Source organism: Plutella xylostella, chromosome 11 (assembly GCF_932276165.1).
Source record: "Plutella xylostella chromosome 11, ilPluXylo3.1, whole genome shotgun sequence".
Classification (NCBI taxonomy): domain Eukaryota; kingdom Metazoa; phylum Arthropoda; class Insecta; order Lepidoptera; family Plutellidae; genus Plutella; species Plutella xylostella.
Genome location: NC_063991.1, coordinates 3,332,765 through 3,354,771, shown reverse-complemented (window position 1 = coordinate 3,354,771; position 22,007 = coordinate 3,332,765). Strand labels below are relative to the sequence as shown.

At 38.7% G+C, this 22,007-nt stretch overlaps 1 protein-coding gene and 2 long non-coding RNA genes across 6 annotated transcripts in view; 2 read left to right on the top strand and 1 right to left on the bottom strand.

The window, feature by feature from the left end:
- Positions 1-60: 60 nt before the first annotated feature.
- LOC105380610 (uncharacterized protein CG45076) overlaps positions 61-22,007 on the bottom strand; it is a 30,074-nt gene continuing 8,127 nt past the window's right edge. For 3 of the 4 annotated variants that reach the window (XM_048624079.1, XM_048624082.1, XM_048624081.1), the window contains 8 exons: positions 10,173-10,367; positions 9,550-9,662; positions 5,938-6,086; positions 4,814-4,975; positions 2,813-3,023; positions 2,450-2,495; positions 1,924-2,367; positions 61-1,405 (listed from right to left, as the gene is read on the bottom strand). In XM_048624079.1, coding sequence (XP_048480036.1) covers positions 1,148-1,405; positions 1,924-2,367; positions 2,450-2,495; positions 2,813-3,023; positions 4,814-4,975; positions 5,938-6,086; positions 9,550-9,662; positions 10,173-10,367 — 1,578 coding nt within the window. In that variant the 3' untranslated portion in view covers positions 61-1,147. Of the gene's footprint in view, positions 1,406-1,923; positions 2,368-2,449; positions 2,496-2,812; positions 3,024-4,813; positions 4,976-5,480; positions 5,622-5,937; positions 6,087-9,549; positions 9,663-10,172; positions 10,368-22,007 lie in introns of all 4 variants that reach the window. The other variant, XM_048624080.1, reaches the window with a different exon arrangement.
- LOC125489184 lies at positions 15,950-16,535 on the top strand. Its single transcript, XR_007266796.1, has 2 exons — positions 15,950-16,176; positions 16,442-16,535. It is a non-coding gene; the product is annotated as an uncharacterized LOC125489184 (long non-coding RNA).
- LOC119692950 lies at positions 17,846-18,720 on the top strand. Its single transcript, XR_005254419.2, has 2 exons — positions 17,846-18,286; positions 18,382-18,720. It is a non-coding gene; the product is annotated as an uncharacterized LOC119692950 (long non-coding RNA).

Sequence of the window (22,007 nt, the reverse complement as noted above, 5' to 3'; positions counted from 1 at the left end):
CGATTTAAGGTCCGACATAGTCAGAATGTGAGTCAGAATACTCAGAATTGAAAGAGATAGTTAAAGACTTATTTCTTTATTCGCCAACTTAAGTATAAAATTATTAATTTACAAACATAACATTCAAAACGTAAATTTAAACTGTGAATTCAGTATTGGTAAAAAAACTAATAATATTAATGTTAGGTCTCCTATACAGGTAATCTAATCTTGTAATTTTCGGAATTCCCTATGTCTTGTATGTATCATTAACATTATTAATTTCCCTACCAACCCCAATCTTAACGAAACAAATGATATAACATGTATTTAATTATTATTAGCCAACAAAATATTAACAGTTAGAGGTAGGATTTTATTGAGTTTTAAGTTTTATTTTCCAGTAGGACTTGAATGACCTTAGCTTGATAAAGTTCACTAATATGAGGATGTTCGAACACATTGATCTTAGTCATAATATATTAATGGATATATTTACAGAGGAAGACAAAATAAACAATGAAATCACAAAAGTATACATAGCTTAAGTTAAGAAAATGCTAAAGAAGAATGATTTATTTATGAGAATAGTGATTTAACCATTAGTTAAAAAAGATGTTTTCTATGAGTCTTAAAAGATAGAACCTATAAGAAATGAAAACGTAACAATGATATTTTTGTGTCAAAACTACTGCTAACTGACAGATTACTCACTCTCGGCTCACTACTACAATGAGATGAGGCTGCATATCCTCAGGATTTAATGCAGTGTCTTAAAATATACATCTTCAACGTTTCTACGTTATTTTGAGTTTTAGATTAATTATAAATAACATTGGCCCTAGTTGACTGCCTTGGGGAACACCTTACTTTATTTTGAGCACAATATCAATTAGTTACGTCGAGATATAAAATATGTTTTGTCTTAATCAGATATGTAACGAAAGATAAGAAAAAGAAAGGATTGAACTGTGATCTCATCTGTAAAAATAAAATTAAAGCGACTTGAATCTATAAATGCTTGAAGAATTTCATGTTTGCAGTAAAAAAACCTTAGAAACGAATAAATAACTTAAAATTAAACTCGTGTCCATTGCCAGAATAATTTTGCGACATTTACATTCAAACATCCATCAGAAATACCAATCATTAATTTTCAAATTGTACTTTATTCTTCTTCTTCCTCCTCTTCTTCTACTTCTGCTTTGTTCTCCTCGGCTGCCGGCGCGTCTTCTACTTCTGAGGCTGGTTCCTCGACGATGGGGGACTCAGGTTCTTCCTGGACCAGGGCTGGGTCTTCCTGGGACTCCTGGGGCTCAGCAGCATCGTCCAGGTTGTCAGCAGCTGACGCGCTTCTGGAAAGTTCTTCGAGACGCACTGCGGCCAGCTCGGACTCTTGTCTCGCGATCTCGGCTAATTCCGCAGCCTGGGAAATTAAAACAATCGTTTTTAAAATAAGACACTTTATAAGGATGCTGTTGGTAGCTCTTCGAGGGCCTGTAGACTTGTGGCTGACGATGATGATCATGATTTGATTTATTATAAGGTTACATTCGTTTACTGAAGTCGTAATGCAAATCAAATCAACATATTGACACAAACCCCAACCGGATTGCCTCTACATTTCCATTTCAAAAGCCTCTTATAAGGTAAATTTTCTCAAGAAATTGTCAGTCAATTATTATACCTATTGAAAAATGGAAATTGCGAGTATTGCGACAGCCAATTTTTTAAAACCCAGGTCCAGAAACAGATTTAAAAAATTTACTGATTCTGTAACGGTTCATCAACAGTCGATTGTTCCATGAATCGTGCCGACTATTCGTGGGACAATCGACTGTTGATGAACCGTTTCAGAATCTGTTAATTTAGTATCTGAGACAAAAAAATGACTTTTTTATTTGTTACTTTTAAGTTAGTAGAAGTAGTCCAGTAGTTACATACCTGTCTTGCGAGCTCAGCCTCATGTTCTTCCTGGCTCTGTTTCTCCAACTCCTCCAACTTGGCCAGCTCCTCCTGTCTCCTCTGCTCCGCCTGCCTCTCAGCCTCCAGAGCTTCCTCAGCCAGCCTGGCTTCCTCGGCTATCCTCGCTTCCTCAGCCAACTTAGCCTCTTCCGCTAACCTGGCCTCGGCTGCTGCCTTTTCTGCGGCCTCAGCTGCCTTGCGTGCCTCTTCGGCTAAACGCGCCTCTTCGGCGGCCTTGGCCTCCTCTTCGGCCTTCTTGGCCTCTTCTTCGGCCTTGCGGGCTTCTTCGGCCAAACGCGCCTCCTCAGCTAAGCGAGCCTCTTCGATTTTCTTGGCCTCCTCTTCGGCTTTACGGGATTCCTCTTCGGCCTTGCGTTTGGCTTCCTCTTCGGCCTTCTTCTTGTCGGCTGCTTCCTTTTCGGCCTGGGGGTTGAAATGTTATGGTTAAATGTTAGATGAGACATAATTTTGTTTTCATGTTTAAGTACATTAGAATAAACTTTACCTGAGCCTTGCGTTCTGCTTCGCGTTTGGCCTCCTCCTTCAGCGCCCTGAAATAATTGATTGGTTTAAAACGTGCCATTCACAATTTCACAACCATTTAAAATAATAAAAGTAAATACATTGAAAGCAAATTCGGTTTTAAGTATGTAAATTAACTTCCACGTTTTTTTCGGCCGCTACTGGGTTAATTTCGAGTTGCAGAAATGTCGGCATTAAATCGATTCCTGTCTCTTTCTGTCCGTATACTGTCAAAGCAAGACAGCTATAGATTTAATGCCGATGCCCACATTAGCTCTGCAAGTCAGCGAAGACTGAATCGATTGCAGATAAAAAAGTGGATCTGTAATAAATGAATTACACTCACTTCTCCTCAGCAGCTCTCGCCTCCTCCTGCCGTTTCCTCTTGATCTCGGTCAGGTCGACCTGCGCTGCCGCAGGCGCGAAGTCGGGCTCCAGCGTCGAAGCCCTGAACCTCGCCTCTCGATCCGCCTTGGCAGCCTTCAGCTCCTCGCCGGGGTCTTCCATGGTCTTCATGGGCTGGAACTTGCGGCTCGGTCTCCAGGGGACCAGTTTCACTGCCCCGGGACCAAGGTTAGCTGGTGTTTTGGGGCTTTGTGCGTTTGGGGTTTGCAGCTTTTGATCTAGGTCTTTTAGGATATTTGTGGATTGGCAAGGGGTTTTCTTTTTGATGACCCAATAACTAGGGTGTTTTTGATATTCTTTTACCATCTTATATTTTGCCAGATCTAAACCTTCCAAAGAGCAAAAGAAACAAACCCCAAACACACAAGACAGTTGACAATGAGCATTCACAGCCTTTTGCAGCTCAGCAGCCATTCCTGGTTCCACCAAAGCCAAGCCCCAGAGCTCAAGCCTGATGATAAAGCCCTCTGGGGCTGCGCTGGCACTCTCATGATCTTTCGCTTCAAATTCCTATCAATAGGTAGGGCCTACCATGTGTGGTCATGCTGAGTGTAAGCTTTGAAGCTGACTGAGTTTGCTGCTAGTATTTTTGTGTTTTGAAAATTCAGGTCAATCTAGGTTTCTGTGGTTTTCGGATGAGTGTAGCCTTGATGTCGTAGTTATAATTTAGGTACTTATATGGACTTTAATAATATAAATAGATACTTAGGTATGGTTTGTTTTAATCCATTAGTAGTCAGCGAAGCGTTAGAGCCGGGTATTAGGGTCGCATGCGGACATTAAAACGAACGGACTGTTGAAAAATAAATCTTTATTTAAAATAAAATAAAAATCAGTTCTGTTATTCCGATAGCGCGGCTCTCAAGACCTGCTCGCAGAGCTCTTAACAATGACTAGAAAAGTGAATAGAAAAATAGGTTTTATATCTGTTAGTTCGACCTTTTTGGTGGGGACTGGCGCGGGGCGGGCGGGTAGCCATAGACTATGAGCGGGCATAGACAAGAGTCACAGACCAGAGTTGTCTGTGGCGTCCGCGCCGCGCCGGCCCTCGGCCTACGCACTCAGCGCCGTCGTCGGCTGTTCCACCTTGTCACCCGCTGCAAGAGACCACCCGAGGTTAGACACGACTTATCAACTCTGCTTTAGCCCTGGCGGCGCCGCCAGAGAGTGAGATTTAATTTTAGCGCACCGCCTACCGAATAAACTCGTAACTTCGTAAACTGACGAAACGTTTGTTTCGTTCGGAAAATCGGAAATATCTTGCGCAACTTTCAAAACCGCTGAATCATTCCGGGTGGCGCAAAATTAGAATATCATCCACATAAACCCTTCCCATTCAGAATGTCATTCAATCACATTGAGTATATTATTACGGTATCACTGGCGGCCTTCGGGCGAGTCGAAGGGGTGGTAGCGATTCTTGGCATAAAACGAAAGTAGATTGATCACGTCAAAGACAGGGAGGTGTTTACAGCGCGGAGCAAGATGGCGGTTGGTCCAGTCGAGTCTACCCTTGTAATGTTCTTCCAAGTCACACTTGTAGAGGCACCGGGGGCAACGCCGACGGCCTACGGAAGATATCCTGTGAGAAACATTATTTGGAGATGGTTTCGTGAAACTGTTTCGTGACGTGGAGAATGGACGTTGATGAAAGTGAAAACCATTCTATAGTTAATGCTCCCAAATCTATATTTGATGGATCCCTCTTGAGGGAGAAATTGGTGACTTTAATAATGTTAATACGAATCTTATAACCAAACGTATAAGACTTGGGTTCTATTCTGACTCAATCATATCCTCTATCAATGCATCTAAACTTAGACAGGAAGATGAAAACTACAGAATTACGAATTTATCCGTTGACGGGCATAATTTTAATACACATTTTAAAGAGAGAAGCGAAGGGTTGAAGCTTGATGTTAGCGGCATGTCGTCTAAGTACCTGTGGCTTTGTCGCCAGCCAGACCGCAGGCGGCGAGGCGGTTCTTGGCGTAGAAGGAAAGGAGGTTGACATCGTCCCGGATACTCAAGTGCTTGTATAGAGGAACCCGGTTGGAGAACGCCTTTTTGCCAGAGTAGTGCACCGCGGCAAGATGGCCGCGACCTAAGGGAAGGGCCACACAATAGGGTATGTAATTTTGGTTAGTGTCGGTAAGGGGGCGGAAGTTGTTCCGTAAGTAACGGTTTTAAGCTGCCGTGGGGACGACAGTTTTCTGGATTCAAGGGTGGGGAGATAAAATAGTTGTGGGGACTTGAATAGGGAGATACTTAAATACTTAATAATTATAAGATATAGGGCTCGTTACATACATAAATAAGTACAATTACTTAATACAAATAAATAAAATACTTGTACATAGTTAACAGAAATTTAGTTTTACTCTAATAGTGTCAAGACTGTCTGCTAGCGTTCTCATTTTAAACACACGCACATTCGCAACCCAAATTGCTCAGGAGTATATTTTTCAAATCAGCTTTCGTACCACCAGCAGTGTCATAAGCAGCGTCACTGGCCTGTCAAACATCTGTCAGATTTGACAAGCGAGCGACGCTGATTATTAAAGTCCAGCGGTGGTAACCCCCAGCATGGATTGCAAGCGTATACTAACCGGTGAACCGCTTAGCCGGCTCGTGGTAGAACGAGATGTTCTTGACATTGTGGTTCACGACGCTGTTGGCGCTTCGCAGCGGCAGCAGCAGGCGCGCCACGTACGCGTCGTTGGAGAACCGGTACGGGACCGGCTCGCCGTGTGAGCACACTTTACATAACGATTATGTGTGCTGTGACCATCGAAGTAGACAAAAAGGCACAAGGAAGCGCGTTAACTAAAAACTGAGGCTGCTAAAGTGAGTCGATTTCATTGTTACGATGAGCTCGACACACACACACATTCACACTCAAAGTAAGTCAGTTCGCCGCACACTCTCATGTCGCCGCCATTGTTGTGCCTCAGTTGTGTGGTTAGCGAGATTCCATCCGCCTTTTTTTCTACTTGGATGGCTGTGACTTTTTTTCCCAATCTAGCCCTTCAGTCAGGCCAGCATGGATTCCATGTGTATACTAACCAGTAAACCGCTTAGCCGGCTCGTGGTAGAACGAGATGTTCTTGACATTATGGTTCACGACGCTGTGGGCGCTGCGCAGCGGCAGCAGCAGGCGCGCCACGTACGCGTCGTTGGAGAACCGGTACGGGACCGGCTCGCCGTAGTTATAGCTGCGGGGGAGAGGAAAGTTTGATTTTAATGACTTAGACGGTCGAATGGCGTAGTGGTTAGTGGCCCTGACTGCTATGCCGAAGGTCCCGGGTTCGATTCCCGGCTGGGGCAGATATTTGTTTAAAGACAGATATTTGTACTCGGGTCTTGGGTGTTGATATTTATTTTTATAATTGATATGTATCTATCTATGTATTTGTGTAGATATATCAGCTGTCCGATACCCATAACACAGGCTCTGCCGAGCTTGGGGTCGGATAGCCGTGTGTGAGATGTCCCCACATATTATTATTATTTTTATAATGAGAAAGTAACTGAATAGGATACTACTTTATTGATTTAACAGAACACACCATTTCTGCAGTGGATATCTATTATTCAATAGGCGGCCAATAGGAAAGGAGGACTTTAGTATCGTAGTAGGTATAGGAAATAAATAAAAGGCAATGCTACATAAGGGTGCGGCCCTATTGGATGGGTTGGGCTGCGTTATGTCACATCATCACTAAGTTGAGTTGAAGAAGGCCTAGGATAGAGTGTTGTGGCGCTTCGCTTGGGAGAAGCGTCATTATATCCAGCAGTGAAAGATTGCAAAACGTTAGCGCGATCACGATTGTAACTTTCCATTCTTAAAGTTATGTACCTAAGTAGTTAGTTAACATCAACGTTTGTTTTTAAACATTTTATAAATGCTTTGTTGTTTTTAAACATCACCTCTAATCTGACGCACACAATTAAACTGTGTCTGGTGTTTTTGACAGCTAGCCAATTTAGATTTTTATTAATTCGAAATGTCAATGTTCGTTTGAATGTTTTGATCTTCAATTAGATAGATTTATCTAATTAATCACACAGCCAACAAGAATCCACCACAATTTTTCCTCGGCCTTCCTCAATTTCCTCATCTAGCCACCTGCTATTTTGAAAACTGTGTTTCCAGTAGTGACCCTGTTATTTCCTCACCCAACTACACTCACGAGCAATGAAAGAGTTCCAGTGACATTATGGAATGTCAAAGGCAGGTGGAACTTTTTCACTGCTCGTTAGTGTACCGTGCTCGCCAGTTCCGGCTGCCGGTGGTGTTTTTAGAATCTAGGAGTAAGCAGTTCATCACTAGGAGCCACTAGCACCAACATATTAAATCTAGATTTAGTGTTAAATCTCGATTTAGTGTCAAATTTAAATCGAGTTTAATCTCGGTTTATTAAATCGAGATTTGACACTAAATCTAGATTTAATATGTTTCTGCAAGTGGCCCTAGGTGTGGTTCGATGATGATACAATTTATTGGGTTAGTAAAGAACCTAGGTAATACCTAAGTACCTACACGCTCTGTTGAAAAAGAATTTGACTTTGTTGTCTTTTTTTGCTCTTTCCGCTTACTAAACTTGCCCTTTTTTAACACCCTGTAGAGGTATTATTTTTTCTCACCCTGTAGACTCTGTAGAGGTATTACTCACGCCTATTTCCATCACAGCAATATCTAATATCCGCCGCGAAAGATACAAAACAAAACGCACATCAAATGAATCATTAAAAAATATATTTACCAACGACGAAAGCCGATTGGCTAGCATTTGCAGATTCTAAATTTAAATCCCATGTACGCTTCCCGGCGTAAGCGCTAGAGATTAGACGTTTGATAAATGATTAAAGATGTTTGACGAAACGGTGCAGCATTTTGAACTGAGGTACCGGTTTCGAATAAAAAGGATTAATATGTATGGAAGCAGGCACATAGGTAGGTATACCTAACCTTTGAGACTAACTTAAAAAAAACCCGATTCTGATGAAATTTCAAATTATGATGCTACAATTACCATGAGTGCTAAGGCGCCTTTCGACCCAGCATTCCCACTTTAAAGGAAATTCGAAGATAAACGTCTCTATATATCACGATTCACCATAAAATACGGCGCTGTGATTGGTGGAAGGCGCTTTAAACATTGACATAAGTATATTATTATCGACATCGATAACAAACCCGTGCTGCAGCCGCAGGGTGCACCAGACATAGATAAGGAACAGGTAACTCATAAAGACGCGATAAAAATAGGATTTAATTGTCTTGGGCGCGACAGGCGAGCGCTCACCTCGCTAACACCTTGACAGTGATAGAGACCTTACAATGATACGGGTGTGGTATTTGGCAAACAGTGAAGGGTGCTTTACGTTTGATACATAGCCGGTCGGCCACATAGACACAAAATAACATACATCCCATCATGTCCTTCTGTTTTTTAGATGTTCCAGCGAGCTTCGCTTGAAAAAAAAAGTTTAAAAAGTTTAGCTTATGTGTTAATCCGGGGTGTCAGCTAACTCCATACTTATCATATTTGATTAAAATCGGTTCAGCCGTTTTGACCTGAAGTAGTAACAAACATACACACAACACACATAAGTACTCACAAACTTTCGCATTCATTATAATATTAGTAGGATAGTCATTTCATAACTAGCCTTTTCCGATTAGGAATAAATTAGGTGCTATTGTGACGTGAACTTTTTCATTGCTTGTGAGTGTATTAAGCAAGTCTCGCTTACACAAATTCAAAACTGCAGAATTTACAAAACTAAACTGCGTTTCAATGCCAAACGCAAGAATGCGCAGCTGCACGTGTTTACTATAAAACAAACTACTAATAATATTATTCACTGGGGAATAATGCTTAGCTATGTTTTGTGATTCACACAGTGAAAATATTTGGCTGGAGGTATTTATAAATGAGAATGTCATCCGTTTCTTAAATGGTACCACGTCGCTAGGAAGGTCAAGGTGAATAAATATGTTGATGTTATAGAGCAGGGCACAAATATCTATCTTTAAACATGTCACGCAAGAAATCGATCCCGAGTTAGCAGTTGGGGGAACTAATCACTACACCGTCGGGTCCACGCTTTAATTTGTAAAAACATTACTGTATTCTGGGGGGAAAAGAGGATGGGCGTTTTGGGACCTATGTCCAATAAAGATGAGTCAAACATCGTTGGATAGCTCTTTTCAAGGGAGCAAAAAAATATTATTACGACAAATCTGTATAAGTTGTCCATTTTGAAATATATTCGTCGGAAGGAAGTTTTTATTCTCCTAATGACAGGACGTAATACACGTAAACACGTATTATTTTAGAAAGTCGTTTCAACTGGTTTTATTTACCAGCTTCCATAGATTTGTTCCCATCATCAAATAACAGTTTCACTTAAATTTCCTATTAGGTATGTCGTGCCGTACCCATTTCAAGCAGTTGTTTTGACGTTGCTGTTTCGGCAGCAGCCGTGAAGCCTAGTCAGAGGCCTTCGGGCAGCTTGAAAACATCTATCAGTCGGGTGTCCCAGCCGACAACTCTCTAAGCAAAAGCTTGCTTGTGTTGGGGCCCGCGTGTGGACTAGGCCCAAAACCCAGCAGTGGGGACGCGAAGTTAGTTGAGTGTACTCACTAGTAGATGTGTCGAGTGTACTCACTTGTAGACGGTGTCGAGTGGCGACACGGAGGAGCCGCGGGGCACCATGGCGCGCGCGCGGGTCAGCAGCGAGGCGGTGTCGGCGCGGATGCGGCGAGACTCGTCTTGGAAGTCCTGGGGGTGAGGGACAGGATTACAAGATGTAAGTTATAATAGCAAGAGAAGATGTTGCTTAAGCCTATGTAAATTAGGTACCTATAGGTGGTCTTGGCGATAAGGCCCGAAACAACAACTGTGAAAACCGACCAAAGGGTATATTATTATAGCAGGTGACTTAGGGGGTTCGTGAGAATTAGTTGTGAATGTTAGAGCAAAGAAGACAATCATTATAAGTTCAGGTGATAAATGACATTCATTACCTACTAAAGTATTATTTGTAAATGATAGCAGTACCTACATAATTATATGCGGTAAAAACATTTGATTTAACGCCGGTTCCCGAGTGAACTTGGACAAGAGAAAGCCCGCGGCCAGTTAGACCGACGACCTGAGACAAGTAATTAACCAACCCGCACTAGGCCAGTGCTGTCGCCTAGGCGTAGAACCCTTCCTTCATTGGAAGGAGACCCTAGCCCCAGCTGTGGGGACGTGATTGTAATGATGATGATTGTGAAGAGATCTTACCTTGGTGCTCTGCTCCCTGTAGAAGTCATCCACCGCTGAGATGGACAGCTCCGGGCGGCGCTTGTACTGGATCCTGTCGAGCTCCCTCAGGATGATGGAGGGTCTCACCCGGACCCTGATCATGTGCTGAGGGGGCTCCGGTGACGTCACGAGCCGAGTCACCGTGCGCGGGTGCGGCCGGTAGATCAGCTCCGCCTGCCAAGGAGGTGGAAGTTTTAGAGGTTATGAAGCTTAGAATACGGAGTCGGTGTTAAGGTAAGCGTGCAACGGACATATCGCATTCAGTATATTGTTTGTATATAAATACACTCCACTTCATCGGTATTACCGACGCCGTTTTTCCATACATATTTTATGACAGTCTGTTGGATGCGATACGTAGGATACCGATAGGTAGACACTTAGCTTTAAGCAGTGCTTTGTGAAAACCTCTTTGGAAGACTATACCATAGACCAGGGGTCGGCAAGTAGTTTTAGGTAGAGTCCGGATAATGGTCGAAAAATTTTAAAAGGTCCAGAAAAAAAAACTGATAATAACTACTTACAGCTATTTATAACTTACTAAAATTAGTGACAAAAATTGCATCGGCGGCCTTAAGCCAGGTTTTTATAGTTTGGTTCTCGTGAAGAACAGCTTATTCGAAGAGTGTCTTCTAAGTGAGCGTCTGTTAATCTCAAACGATATTTGTTTTTTAAAAAAATCATTTAAAAAAGATGTTTCGTATATGTAGGTATGTTGAACCAAACATAGTCGCAATATTGATGGCAAGTTTTTTGCAATTTTGATATTTTTCTTGGACATGTTTGACCCAAAATTCTTCAGTTGACACCTTTATATATATTTGTAAAGACACATATTCTCTGCAGATCGATTATTTCCATTTGAAGTGACACCTTGGCAGATGAAATAACTTGGCAGCAAGGACTTTTACTTGGCAGCCACAACTGTCCATGCGGCGGCTGCATCAACTTCAAAGGGTGACTTAAGAAACAGAGATAGCTTGCCCATCTCTGCAAAGTCTTGGAACCTTGTGGCGATTTCGTTGCTAAGATCGGCTAAAAATTTTGTAAACCCTGCAATGTCTTCTTCAGAGTTCTCCTTATTATAATTATTATGGTCGTCGGAGAAGCTATAAGTACCTATAAACAGAGCGCGCGCGGCGACATAACGGCGCGGGCGGCGCGGCGCGATGTTTTTGATCGATGTCGATGTTGTAAAACAGATTAATTAGATTAGGTAGCTACTAAGTTAGATTGGTTCAAAATATTATGGGCCTTACCACAAAAACTTAGAAGGTATTTAACAGATGTTTTGCGCTGTCAATCGCCTACAAAATCTGTGTAATTTCGTATTAAACACTTCTTAAACAGTGTTCAAAGTTTTTTGTGGTAGTACAGTATGTATTTATTTATACTCGACATGCCTATGTACATTACAATATTTGGCGGTCCGAAGTTCAACCTTTGGCGGTCCGCAAACGGACCGCGGTCCGCCTGTTGCTGACCGTTGCCATAGACTAATATACTAATTTATTAGTCTACGACTTAACCATAGAGGGTGCGGCGGAGCTGTGCTAAATGTATGTTTTTTATCTCAGATACCCGAACTGCTCATCAACAGTCGATTGTCCCGCCAATAGAACGATAACGTCACTTAATCCGGGGACAATCGACTGTTGATGAACCGTTCAGAATCTGTAAATTTATTCACTGAACATAAATGAATAGTGATGGTACAGTGCCACAAACTTATCTGTTCCGGTGACAGCTCACGTAAATATGTAATATTTCTTCATTCTATAAGATTTTAAGTTTGCCAGTAGTGGTAATTCGCTCTTGTGGTATCAATAAACCCGCCATCTAATCTATATCAATATATAATTCATTAGTAAATAATGAGATATGGATCAATTTAGTTCGCTCTCACCGGAACAGATAAGTATGTCGCACTATACGTGAAAACCTCTTTCAGGAAGTGAAAGAATTCGGAATTTGAATTTGATCTTTTGGGCCGAAAAGCAATGTATTCAGTCCAGTCAATGAATGAGGTGTAGAGTGCGTGAGCAGGTAACTAAGCGATTCCTTCAGAAACTTGTTCAGGGGGCTTAGGTTGTTAACATAGGTACATATGCTGAGTAATGTTCAACTTGCCTAAAGTTACAGCTATTTTAAAACTTGAATTTGGCTAAAGTCACTGACATAGCTCCCCAAGTTAGTAAGCCTAAGTGTAAGTAAAATAGCTGTAACTTTAGGCGGGTTGGACATTAACCAGCATATGTATATGTCGCAGGCAACTGGTTTAATCTCCTGTTTGATTGAACCACTAGCCCGTTCATTGGATGGCGCTGTTCAGTTGAATGACTAGGCCGAACGTTGATTGTACAAGCGTCACAAAACGTCCAACTAGTTAGCTGACTTAAAATCAGTCAGGTGGTGAATAAAACAAATATGGCGTCTAACAGCTAACAGCTGACAAAAAAAGCACCTATATTGCTAATTTGCTAGTTTTTTGCAAATAAATTAGCTTTAAAGTGCGTTATTTGTGTTAAAATAGTGTGACAACATGGATTTACCTATTATTACGCCGCGGGCGGATAGTTTCAAAGAAAAAAAGTGGCGAAACTGGATAATTATGAACAACAATATGAAGGTACGTTTATTGTTATTGTTTAGTTAATTTGTGAGATAAGAGCTTTGTAACATACTCTTGTCTGGTCATGTTCACCCTAACCAGACATTACAAAGTTGCTATACTATATCCCATTCAACGACTTCGCTGAATGACGTTCAGTCAAAACGTCGAACGTTACAATCAACGACTTGACGAGTTGTCTTTTAGTCATACAACTGAATAGCGCCATCCAATGAACGGGCTAGTGGTTCAATCAAACAGGAGATTAAACCAGTTGCCTGCGACATATATATATTCTAAAAGGAAATTTTAACAGTCTACAACTTCTTTCCTATTCATTTTTTTTATGTATAGGTTTAGACAATATGATGCAATATTTAAGAATTTTTTGACATGAATGAATTTTTCTTGTAAATTTCAATTTCAATAAATTTCCCAGGGTATATAACTCGAATACGGTTAGGAATTAGAAAAAAAAGTGTGATATGAAAGTTTTAGATAATTTTAAGAACTCTATTTTATTATCTGGAAGTACCTACGTACTTCTCTCCGATGCACCGTTTTTGCGATATAAGCGAAAAACTCAAAATTCGTACCTTTACCCCCCTCCCCTCCCCCCCGCTCATTACCTAGGAGTCAGCACTTTTGGTATGTTAACAACCTAAGCCCCCTGAACAAGTTTCTGAAGGAATCGCTGAGTTACCTGCTCACGCACTCTACACCTAATTTTTTGTCATTTATTAACTGGACTAATTTGTTTTTTGTAGACTCTTTGCAGTTTAGGAGCGGCTATGAAGTTTATAAATGATACTGCCATGAGAATAAGGTTTTAGTTTTTTAATGTTAGGTTGTGAAGGAGGTATGTATGGTAGGAATTATTTTATATGCTCTAGAGGTAGAGGTAGCCAAGTATATCTACTGTATACTGTATTATCTAAAATTAGGAAAGTAAACACTAATTCAGTAATGAATCAAATATTATGTACAAATATTTATGTATGGGTGTGCATATTTTATATTTTCAATGGTGTGATAAGCGTTCAAAAACTACTAACTGCAAATTATGAAACGTAAATACAAAAAAATATTAATATGTAGAGGTATGATGATGAGAAAATCTAAACTATTAAGTAAGTGTAAATAACTAATACTAGGACTGAAATCAGTACCTACGAAAGTACGTAATTAACATAATTTACAAGTAATTTACAATTTGAGCAGTCACATAAATTACTATAATGTGCAGTAGAGAAAAGTAAGTACTTCTCAGTTCTGTAGAATACTTCACACATATTTCAGTGTGACGAGAATAATGGATAGAGAACAAGGCTAACTTTGTACCAGTAAAATTTTCTGATACCAATAATTATTCGTCATTTGGCATTTTCTACTTAGCTAACTTCTTCTTTTTCTTAGCGTGTTGGTGACAAACATTACAGCTAAATATTAGGATTTGTCACATTGTCACCGTGGTGAAAGGATTTGCTAGCTTGCGAGTCATCTCACTCACCTCGAGGATTAAAAGTCTTGAACATAATAACATAAATTTATCAGTAGATTCACTGAATCAACGTAACGTTATAATCTCAAAGAACCAAATATTGTAAATTTTATAAATTTACATGTTCAATTCAGTATATAATATATTATATTGAGTTGAATTCATCTATGAAAAAAATATGGCGCGCTTGCCCCGACTCACTATGTAAAATTATTTGATATTGAGATCTCGCTGGTTTCCAGGATAAGAACTTATGCTGTTAGGATTAACTATGATAAAAATGTGTCTAAGAATTACGTTCAGATACTTAAGAATCTTTAAAAGCTTATAATTTCTACAACATCCTGTAGACATCCACCCAAAAGCTATAAGTTAGTATAGTAGTCGTGAAAAGCTCAGTAATTGATGTTCGGAAGCGCGAGTAGTTAGCTTCGACCTTGAGCGGCTGCCAAACTATTGTTGTGTCGTTTACATTAAACGTTGTTTCAGTCTGTGATGTCTATTATTTCTATGTTATGCGTATGGTAAGGCCGCTGAAAAGGCTTGGTAGCTTATTATTATTATTAAACTCTTTATTGAACAAAATAAATTGTTACAAAGGCGAACTTAATGCTAGCAGCATTTTCTACCAGTTAACCTTTGGTGATGTTGAAAAAGTAGCTTGATCGCGGCGCTGGTAGTAGAAGCAAAGTTTATTGATGTTATACAAAGGGTTATTTATTAGAAGAGACTTGGCTTGATTGCGTGAAAGAAAATATGAGAGAGTGTGGAGTGAATGAGGATATGACAGAGGATAGGGTAAAATGGCGTGACACGACCAACAAAGCCGACCCTAAATAAGGATAAGGCAAGGAAGAAGAAGAAGAAGAAGATTTATTAGAAGAGAACATAACTTAATACCGCAATGTACCTAGTTTGCGGGATAGTGACATCTATTTGAATCTAAGAAAGCTATTTGACAACGTTAAATAGGTACTTATCTAAGTATTGCAGTAGATGAAAGTAGATGAGGATTGCCTTAAAAGAGGCAAGAAAATAGCTTGCTCCTGAAATAGTTAATGGATAATGATGAATTTCAAGTAAAAGCCTTCCTAAACCAGGCACCTGAAGATATTTACGTTGTAATGAGGTAGTGAGGCAATCTTTTTGCTGTTGATAATAAAACGCATACCTAAGTAAGTAGTTTATTATTATAATTTTGTAATTGTTGTTTTTATTATTAACATCCTCGCAATCGTGTTGAAACAACAATAACGTTCCTCGCTATTTTAATTTTTACGCTACTCTCATGTGCCAATCCCATGTTCATTTTAAATTTAAAAAACTTCCAATGTTGCCTCTACAATGACGTTTTGTTTTTTCCCTCATATTTATAGAACATGCAAAGGGTTTGATAAATTATTGATTAAGCTCTATGATAGCTTAATAACTCTTCGAGAAACAAGCGAATCATGTTTTGACAGCTCTAAAATTACGTTTTGTTTTTTCAGAACCGAATATATCGATTCATAAGTTTACTTAGGTACTATTCCTAAACGCTACAGTGAAACTATTAATTCATGAAATTAATGTTTGAGGAACTAAAATTTTCAGGAGCCTGGCACCATTAGAAAAGAAACATAAAAGTCATAACAATTGTTTATGGCAGTTGGCGGTTGGCTGTTTTTTCAATTTTCTTATTAATTATTAGCATAATCTAGATAAAAACAACTATTTACGCTTGTTTGCAATTAGGAAGAAGAAGAAAAATATTCGTAGTCAAGCTAGGGAAGTTATTCATCGAGTTTATATACAATGTTTAGCGGAACATGAAGCTGGACACATTTTGTCGAATTCGGAGGATGTTTACGCTCGTACAGCGTCTATGACGGGTATGTAACATTGTATTAATTGTAATAATTCATATTTTATTAGTACCAACGCTTCATTTATCAATAAACCTAGGTTTAGAGCCCAAGTCGAACATTGTTTACATACCGCTGGTTGTAGGTTTGAGCTGGTTTAAGTTGAGTCAAACCATAACATTTTGATACTTGAAGTTATATTTGTTGTTTACTTCTAAATTCTCATTCTGTAACTCTGTTTTTCTTAATTTAAGGGTAGTTTCAAATAAGCATTTTTTATTTTATTTTATAGGAGTATCGGACAGTACCGTCTGGCATATTGCAAAAGAGGGCTCTATAATGGAATATTTCTAACTCCTGGAAGAAACAGAACAGGCCGTCTAAAAGAGAAATTGATGTTTTTACTATGTGTGCCCTTTGTCAACAAATCCGTATATTTTATACAGTGTAATAACGTTATCTTAATAAATATTTATTGGTTTCACTATTAGCCTTCATATTAATACCTTCTAGCTTGAATAATGAGCTTTTTTGTGGATGGTAAGTTGTTTTTAAATACAGAAATAAGGTAGGTAGTCACAGGCAAAATTTCAAGTATCAAAGTCAGTTTTGTTTCGCTATATAGGGTTGCTACTTGAAAGATAGCTGCGCCCTCATTTAATTTCAGGACTTTATAGTTTCACTGTAACTGCGCTGTAATTTTCATTGTTTACGTTTCCCGCCTAAACTCGCTGCGTATTTTTATCCTCGTTTGATGTTTAGAAAAATATCAGTTTTTTTTTCTTACGTAGGTCGTAGTTTAATGCTTCCGGCCAGTAAATTCAGTTTATCGGACGTTCTCTACCGCAAACCACACGCATGGCCACATATTTTGGCTTATTGTTACTATTATTATTACTTGTACCTAATGTGTTATTTTCATTGAAATATAGTTTTCTTTGCAGAAGCCCAAAATTAATGATGTTGATGTATTGTTGAGGTGTCGGCGGACGTGTCGTTAGTTATAACTAGAGATGCCACGAATATTCGGCAACTATTCGGTATTCGGCCTATTCGGCCACTTTTTTCAGTATTCGGTATTCGGCCGAATAGTAAGTAGTATTCGGCCGAATACCGAATACTTAAAAAAGTAGCAAATATCTTACAAAAAATAATAAATAAAACAATTTATTCGAAACATTTAACTATCAAACAATAATTAATTGCGAAAACCTGAATACAACATCGAGCTTGCGACAGTTGCACTTTTCTTCATAAAATATACAATACCTGCTACTGAGACACAGGTATCTTTTAATAAAATATATAAGGTTTGGCTACTGATTCGAGTTGGTACAACTGGTGGTCAACCAGTTATACGGATCTGCCGTAAGATTAAGAAGAACACTCTTTAAATAAAACTTTAACTTATTGAATTATACTGGATCACCTGCCGAATATTCGGTGGCCGAATATTCGGTATTCGGCTGAGAGCGCCGGCCGAATATTCGGTATTCGGTATTCGGCCAAATCACTATTCGTGGCAACACTAGTTATAACCTATAGGTATCCGACCCGCCAGTTGCTGCCCTTCAAAATCGTTAAACATCAACTTGAAGAAACAAAACAAACGTTGTTAGAAAAGAATTATCCGCAACGTTGGCTGTTTGCCATTCTTAACACTCGTTAAAAAAAACTAAAATTAGTTACTTATTATTGTTCCAATGGGAGATTTTCCAGTAGTTCCAAAATCGACCAATAGATGGCATTTGGCCTGTCGTTTTTAGTAGTGAGCTACATTCTTCTGAGGAAACGGAGATGACAAATGTCACAGACCTACTACAAAACAAATGTTATGTTATTCGGTTTCTCTTGTAGCTACGCGAATGTCGGAGACGCGAATGTCTCCGGTGCTGTGTTTTGTGATAATTTCGACGACTCTGGCTATTCTTTTGGACTTTTGTGACTTCTATACCCGACCGACCTTTGCACTCCCCCTGGACCCTTGCTTGCCATTACGATTTACCCCTGCCTGTACTCCGGACCTTGAAACAATCATGGGAAAAGACTATGGATCATGGTCAACTGTACGCCTGAAGGACGAGCTGCGAAAACGCAAAGCAAAACTTTCTGGAAAGAAAGCAGTGCTTGTCCAGAGGTACGTAACTAAATATTATTGTTGATTTGTAGTTGACCACAAATGCAGCTACACTGCCTTTTCATACCTACTAAACTATTTGTTTATTGTTACAGACTTGAAGATTACGATAAGCTGTTTGGACCAGTTGTAACCGACTCGGAAGTCGTATTCAAAATAAAAGTAGTATTACCTAAGAGGTAGTCTGATGGTTTGAAGTGGCCGGGGCATATTCTTGAATGCTTTTTTATGTTTAATCCAGGCTTTAATTCTTTTAATGCTTCCATCCATTTTGCCCGTCTTGTTTCGTTTTGTGGAATTTTGTGCACCCCCCTTTCTCTACAGTAAGCTACAATACAACACGACGACATATCTACTATAAATGCTATTCAGAGAGTCGGAAAACTTTAGTTTTGTGGTGTGGGTAGAGAAAACTAAGTACCCACCTACTAATGTCTGCTCTACCATAGAGAAATCATTACTTCCAACGTGCCTCAGAATAATTATGATACTTACACACGGCGGTCGCGCCTCGGACATGGACAGAGGATGCAGATGATCTCAACTAGTTCACACTTAATATTATATTATGTATAACTACATATAACAGCAATTTATTATTATTTTGCACGTTCTCAACAAATACCAGTTATGCTACGAAATCATTTGTATTTGGCAATATTTGCCTAATAGGCAACTTGTAGGCAAACTATTTAATCATAGTATTATTCTGTGGAATAAACATGGATTTTTGTATTGGCTGAAAGGACTCGAATCCATGCCGGCTATAAAAAAATATGCAGTCCTGTTCAGTATGAAGATTTACTAGCGCCATCTATTGTCGGGTTTTGTCTATGGACGTTGTCTATGGTTGAAAACCTCCCATTACGAAAGTTTTAAAAAATTGCACATCTGTCAAAATCTCTTTTAATTTTTATGTGAGAACGTTGAAAGGCACCTTGGTAATACTTATTTAATAATTATGATGGGTGTCACTAAACGACAGCTGATCTAAGGTATCGCGTCCTTATTCCGAGGTAAATCACAACATTTGAAAGTAAGTAAGAAAAATAAGCATTTGTAACCATCAATATTGATGTGAAATATTGTCTTCTGTAAGAATATACGTTAAATTTTATATTTCTTAACACAGATTAATTGATAACACATTAATTATACTTAAAAAAATATAATTTATTACACATGTCGATTTGCCCTAATACCGAGGTAGGATTATGGTTTCTTCCATATACCGAGGTAGCCTGTTCCATATTCCGAGTTAGTCCTGTCAGTGGCTCCATGAGTGTGGCCATGAACATAAGGAAATTACAATCGAAAATATCGATATATACTTTTTTAACCTTAGAGTACTCCAAATTAATTTAATTATTCTAAATAGTAGTAGAAAATAATGAAAAGAATTAAATACTCTCCATTTATATTGGTTTTCGTGATAATTTCTATTATTTATGTAACATTTTCATAATTCATTATTGCAACTGGTAACATTGGCTAGAAAAAATATTCATAATGCTTCTATGATGTTCTATGGACTTTTTTTTTTTGGCGGGAACGAAAACGTGTCGGACGTATTTAATTTTTCAAAAGTTTAAAATTAAATAATTAGCTTAGGAAACAGTATTTGCATACCTAATTTTGTTATCGTGGTTACTATTGACGATTGTAACATTTATTTGTTATAGTTTTCGATCTTAAGATGAAATATAAGAAAAATGGATAACACTAAACTTCCTTCAAGTTGTAGCGAGAGCGAAGAGATTCAATCGTTGTTTAATGATTGTGAAGGCGATAAAGTTTGTACTTATGAAGATTCTGTGCAAATGGAGTGTCAGATGAACATGGAGCGCTCAACGGGGAAGCGCCCGAGACCGCCGAGCAACGAAACAGATGGAGATGACAATGATGGCTTCATTACTGTACAAAGGAAACCAAAACGAATATTTCGTACAGCTTCTAAAGGCAGTATCGAGGAGAAGATTTATGAGGTATGTTTGTCATCTAAAAGTTGTTTACCTAAACAAGTAGGGTTGGCCAAATTGTTGAAATCTTTGGGTATACAAAATATTATGAAGATTAACTCCAAAGGTCCGTACAGAGCATTTATAACTTTTGGAAGCAAAGAAGATGCAGAGAAGTTAATAAAGTGTGAAAAACTTATTGAGATGGGCTATAAATGCCAATTTACGAGTGAAGTAAGTTTGGTTTTTGGTGTTATAAGGGAAGTTGACTTAGACATTGATGAAAAAGAGTTATTAAATGAAATATCGTGTGAACAAGAGATAGTATCAGTGCGTAGGCTCAAGAGACTGAATGAGTTACGTGAATGGGTTGACAGTGAAACTGTTAGAATTGGTTTTAAGAGTCCAATCGTACCTACGTATGTTTCTGTTTTCGGCGCTTCATTCAAAGTTGATTCATATACTTTTCTAGTAAGTCAATGCTCTGGATGCTGGAAATATGGTCACTCCATAAAGTTTTGCCCTACAAAAAAAATTAAATGTCCAAAGTGCGGCAAAGATCATGTAAACTGTGAAACCACTGACTTTTTCTGCATAAATTGTAAGGGCGCCCATATGGCGCTTGATAAGTGTTGTCCGATGTTTATTAAGGAAAAGAAAATTCGAGACATCATGTGCCATGACAATGTGACTTATAAGAAAGCAGTGGAAATATACCTGTGTACAATGAAGACGTCTAAGGAGTCTGATGTGGTGCAGAACATTGTGGAGAAAGAACTACGTCATAGTAATATCCCACCAAACATTGGTGTCGTAGGTAAGAATGAAGGTCAGAATATCACTTTGAATAAGTCATACAGGGATGTACTCGTGTCCAAAGCATACGTCATACATGATAATAATAAAGTAACCGATAGTTGTTCTGATAGTGAGATAGAGATAAATGGTGCAAAAACATGTAAAAAGCCTAATACCAACAAAAATAAGAAGAAACAAAGACAAGGCATAGATGAACTCGCTAACATTATGCAAGAGCACTCTTATGCTGGTAATAGTGGTAATACGGTGCAGGTTGAAGAAAATGAGTATAAAAAGGATCAAAGTCAAAACAAAACAAAGGAAAAACAGTTATGGTTTAGAGAGCTGTTTCAAAGATTGAAGGAAATAATCTTTTCAAAATCCTCAATAGAAGAAAAAATCTTTAGTATGTTAAAAGTAGTAGTTGAAAAAATTAGTAGTTTTGTTATGAATATGTTTACTGAGGGTGATTTAATACAACGTATGTTCTCTGGTTTATATAATGGATAAGTCATTAAAAAGTCATGTTATTAATATATTTCAGTGGAATGCACAAAGCCTTAGACCTAAAATTACAGAATTTGAAGCGTTAGTAAATAGAGAAAATATTCATATATGTATTTTAAGTGAAACGTGGTTAGAGCCAGAAAGTAGATTGAATATCAATGGTTATAATGTATATAGGCACGATAGGTTTGATTCATATGGCGGCGTTGCAATTTTAACTCATAAATCCATTAATACTGTATTCAAACGTGTTAGCATTAGAAATTCAGGTATTGAAATTATTCAAGTACAAATTCTTAATTGTAAGCTGTTAAAAAGTATTTACTCCATCTATTGCCCCTCAAGTGTAACTGTGTCATCAGCTGACTGGGATGAATTATTTTCTCTTTCATCTAGTAATTCCATAATTGCTGGTGACTTTAATGGCCACCATGTATGTTGGTCGAATAAATCTGATA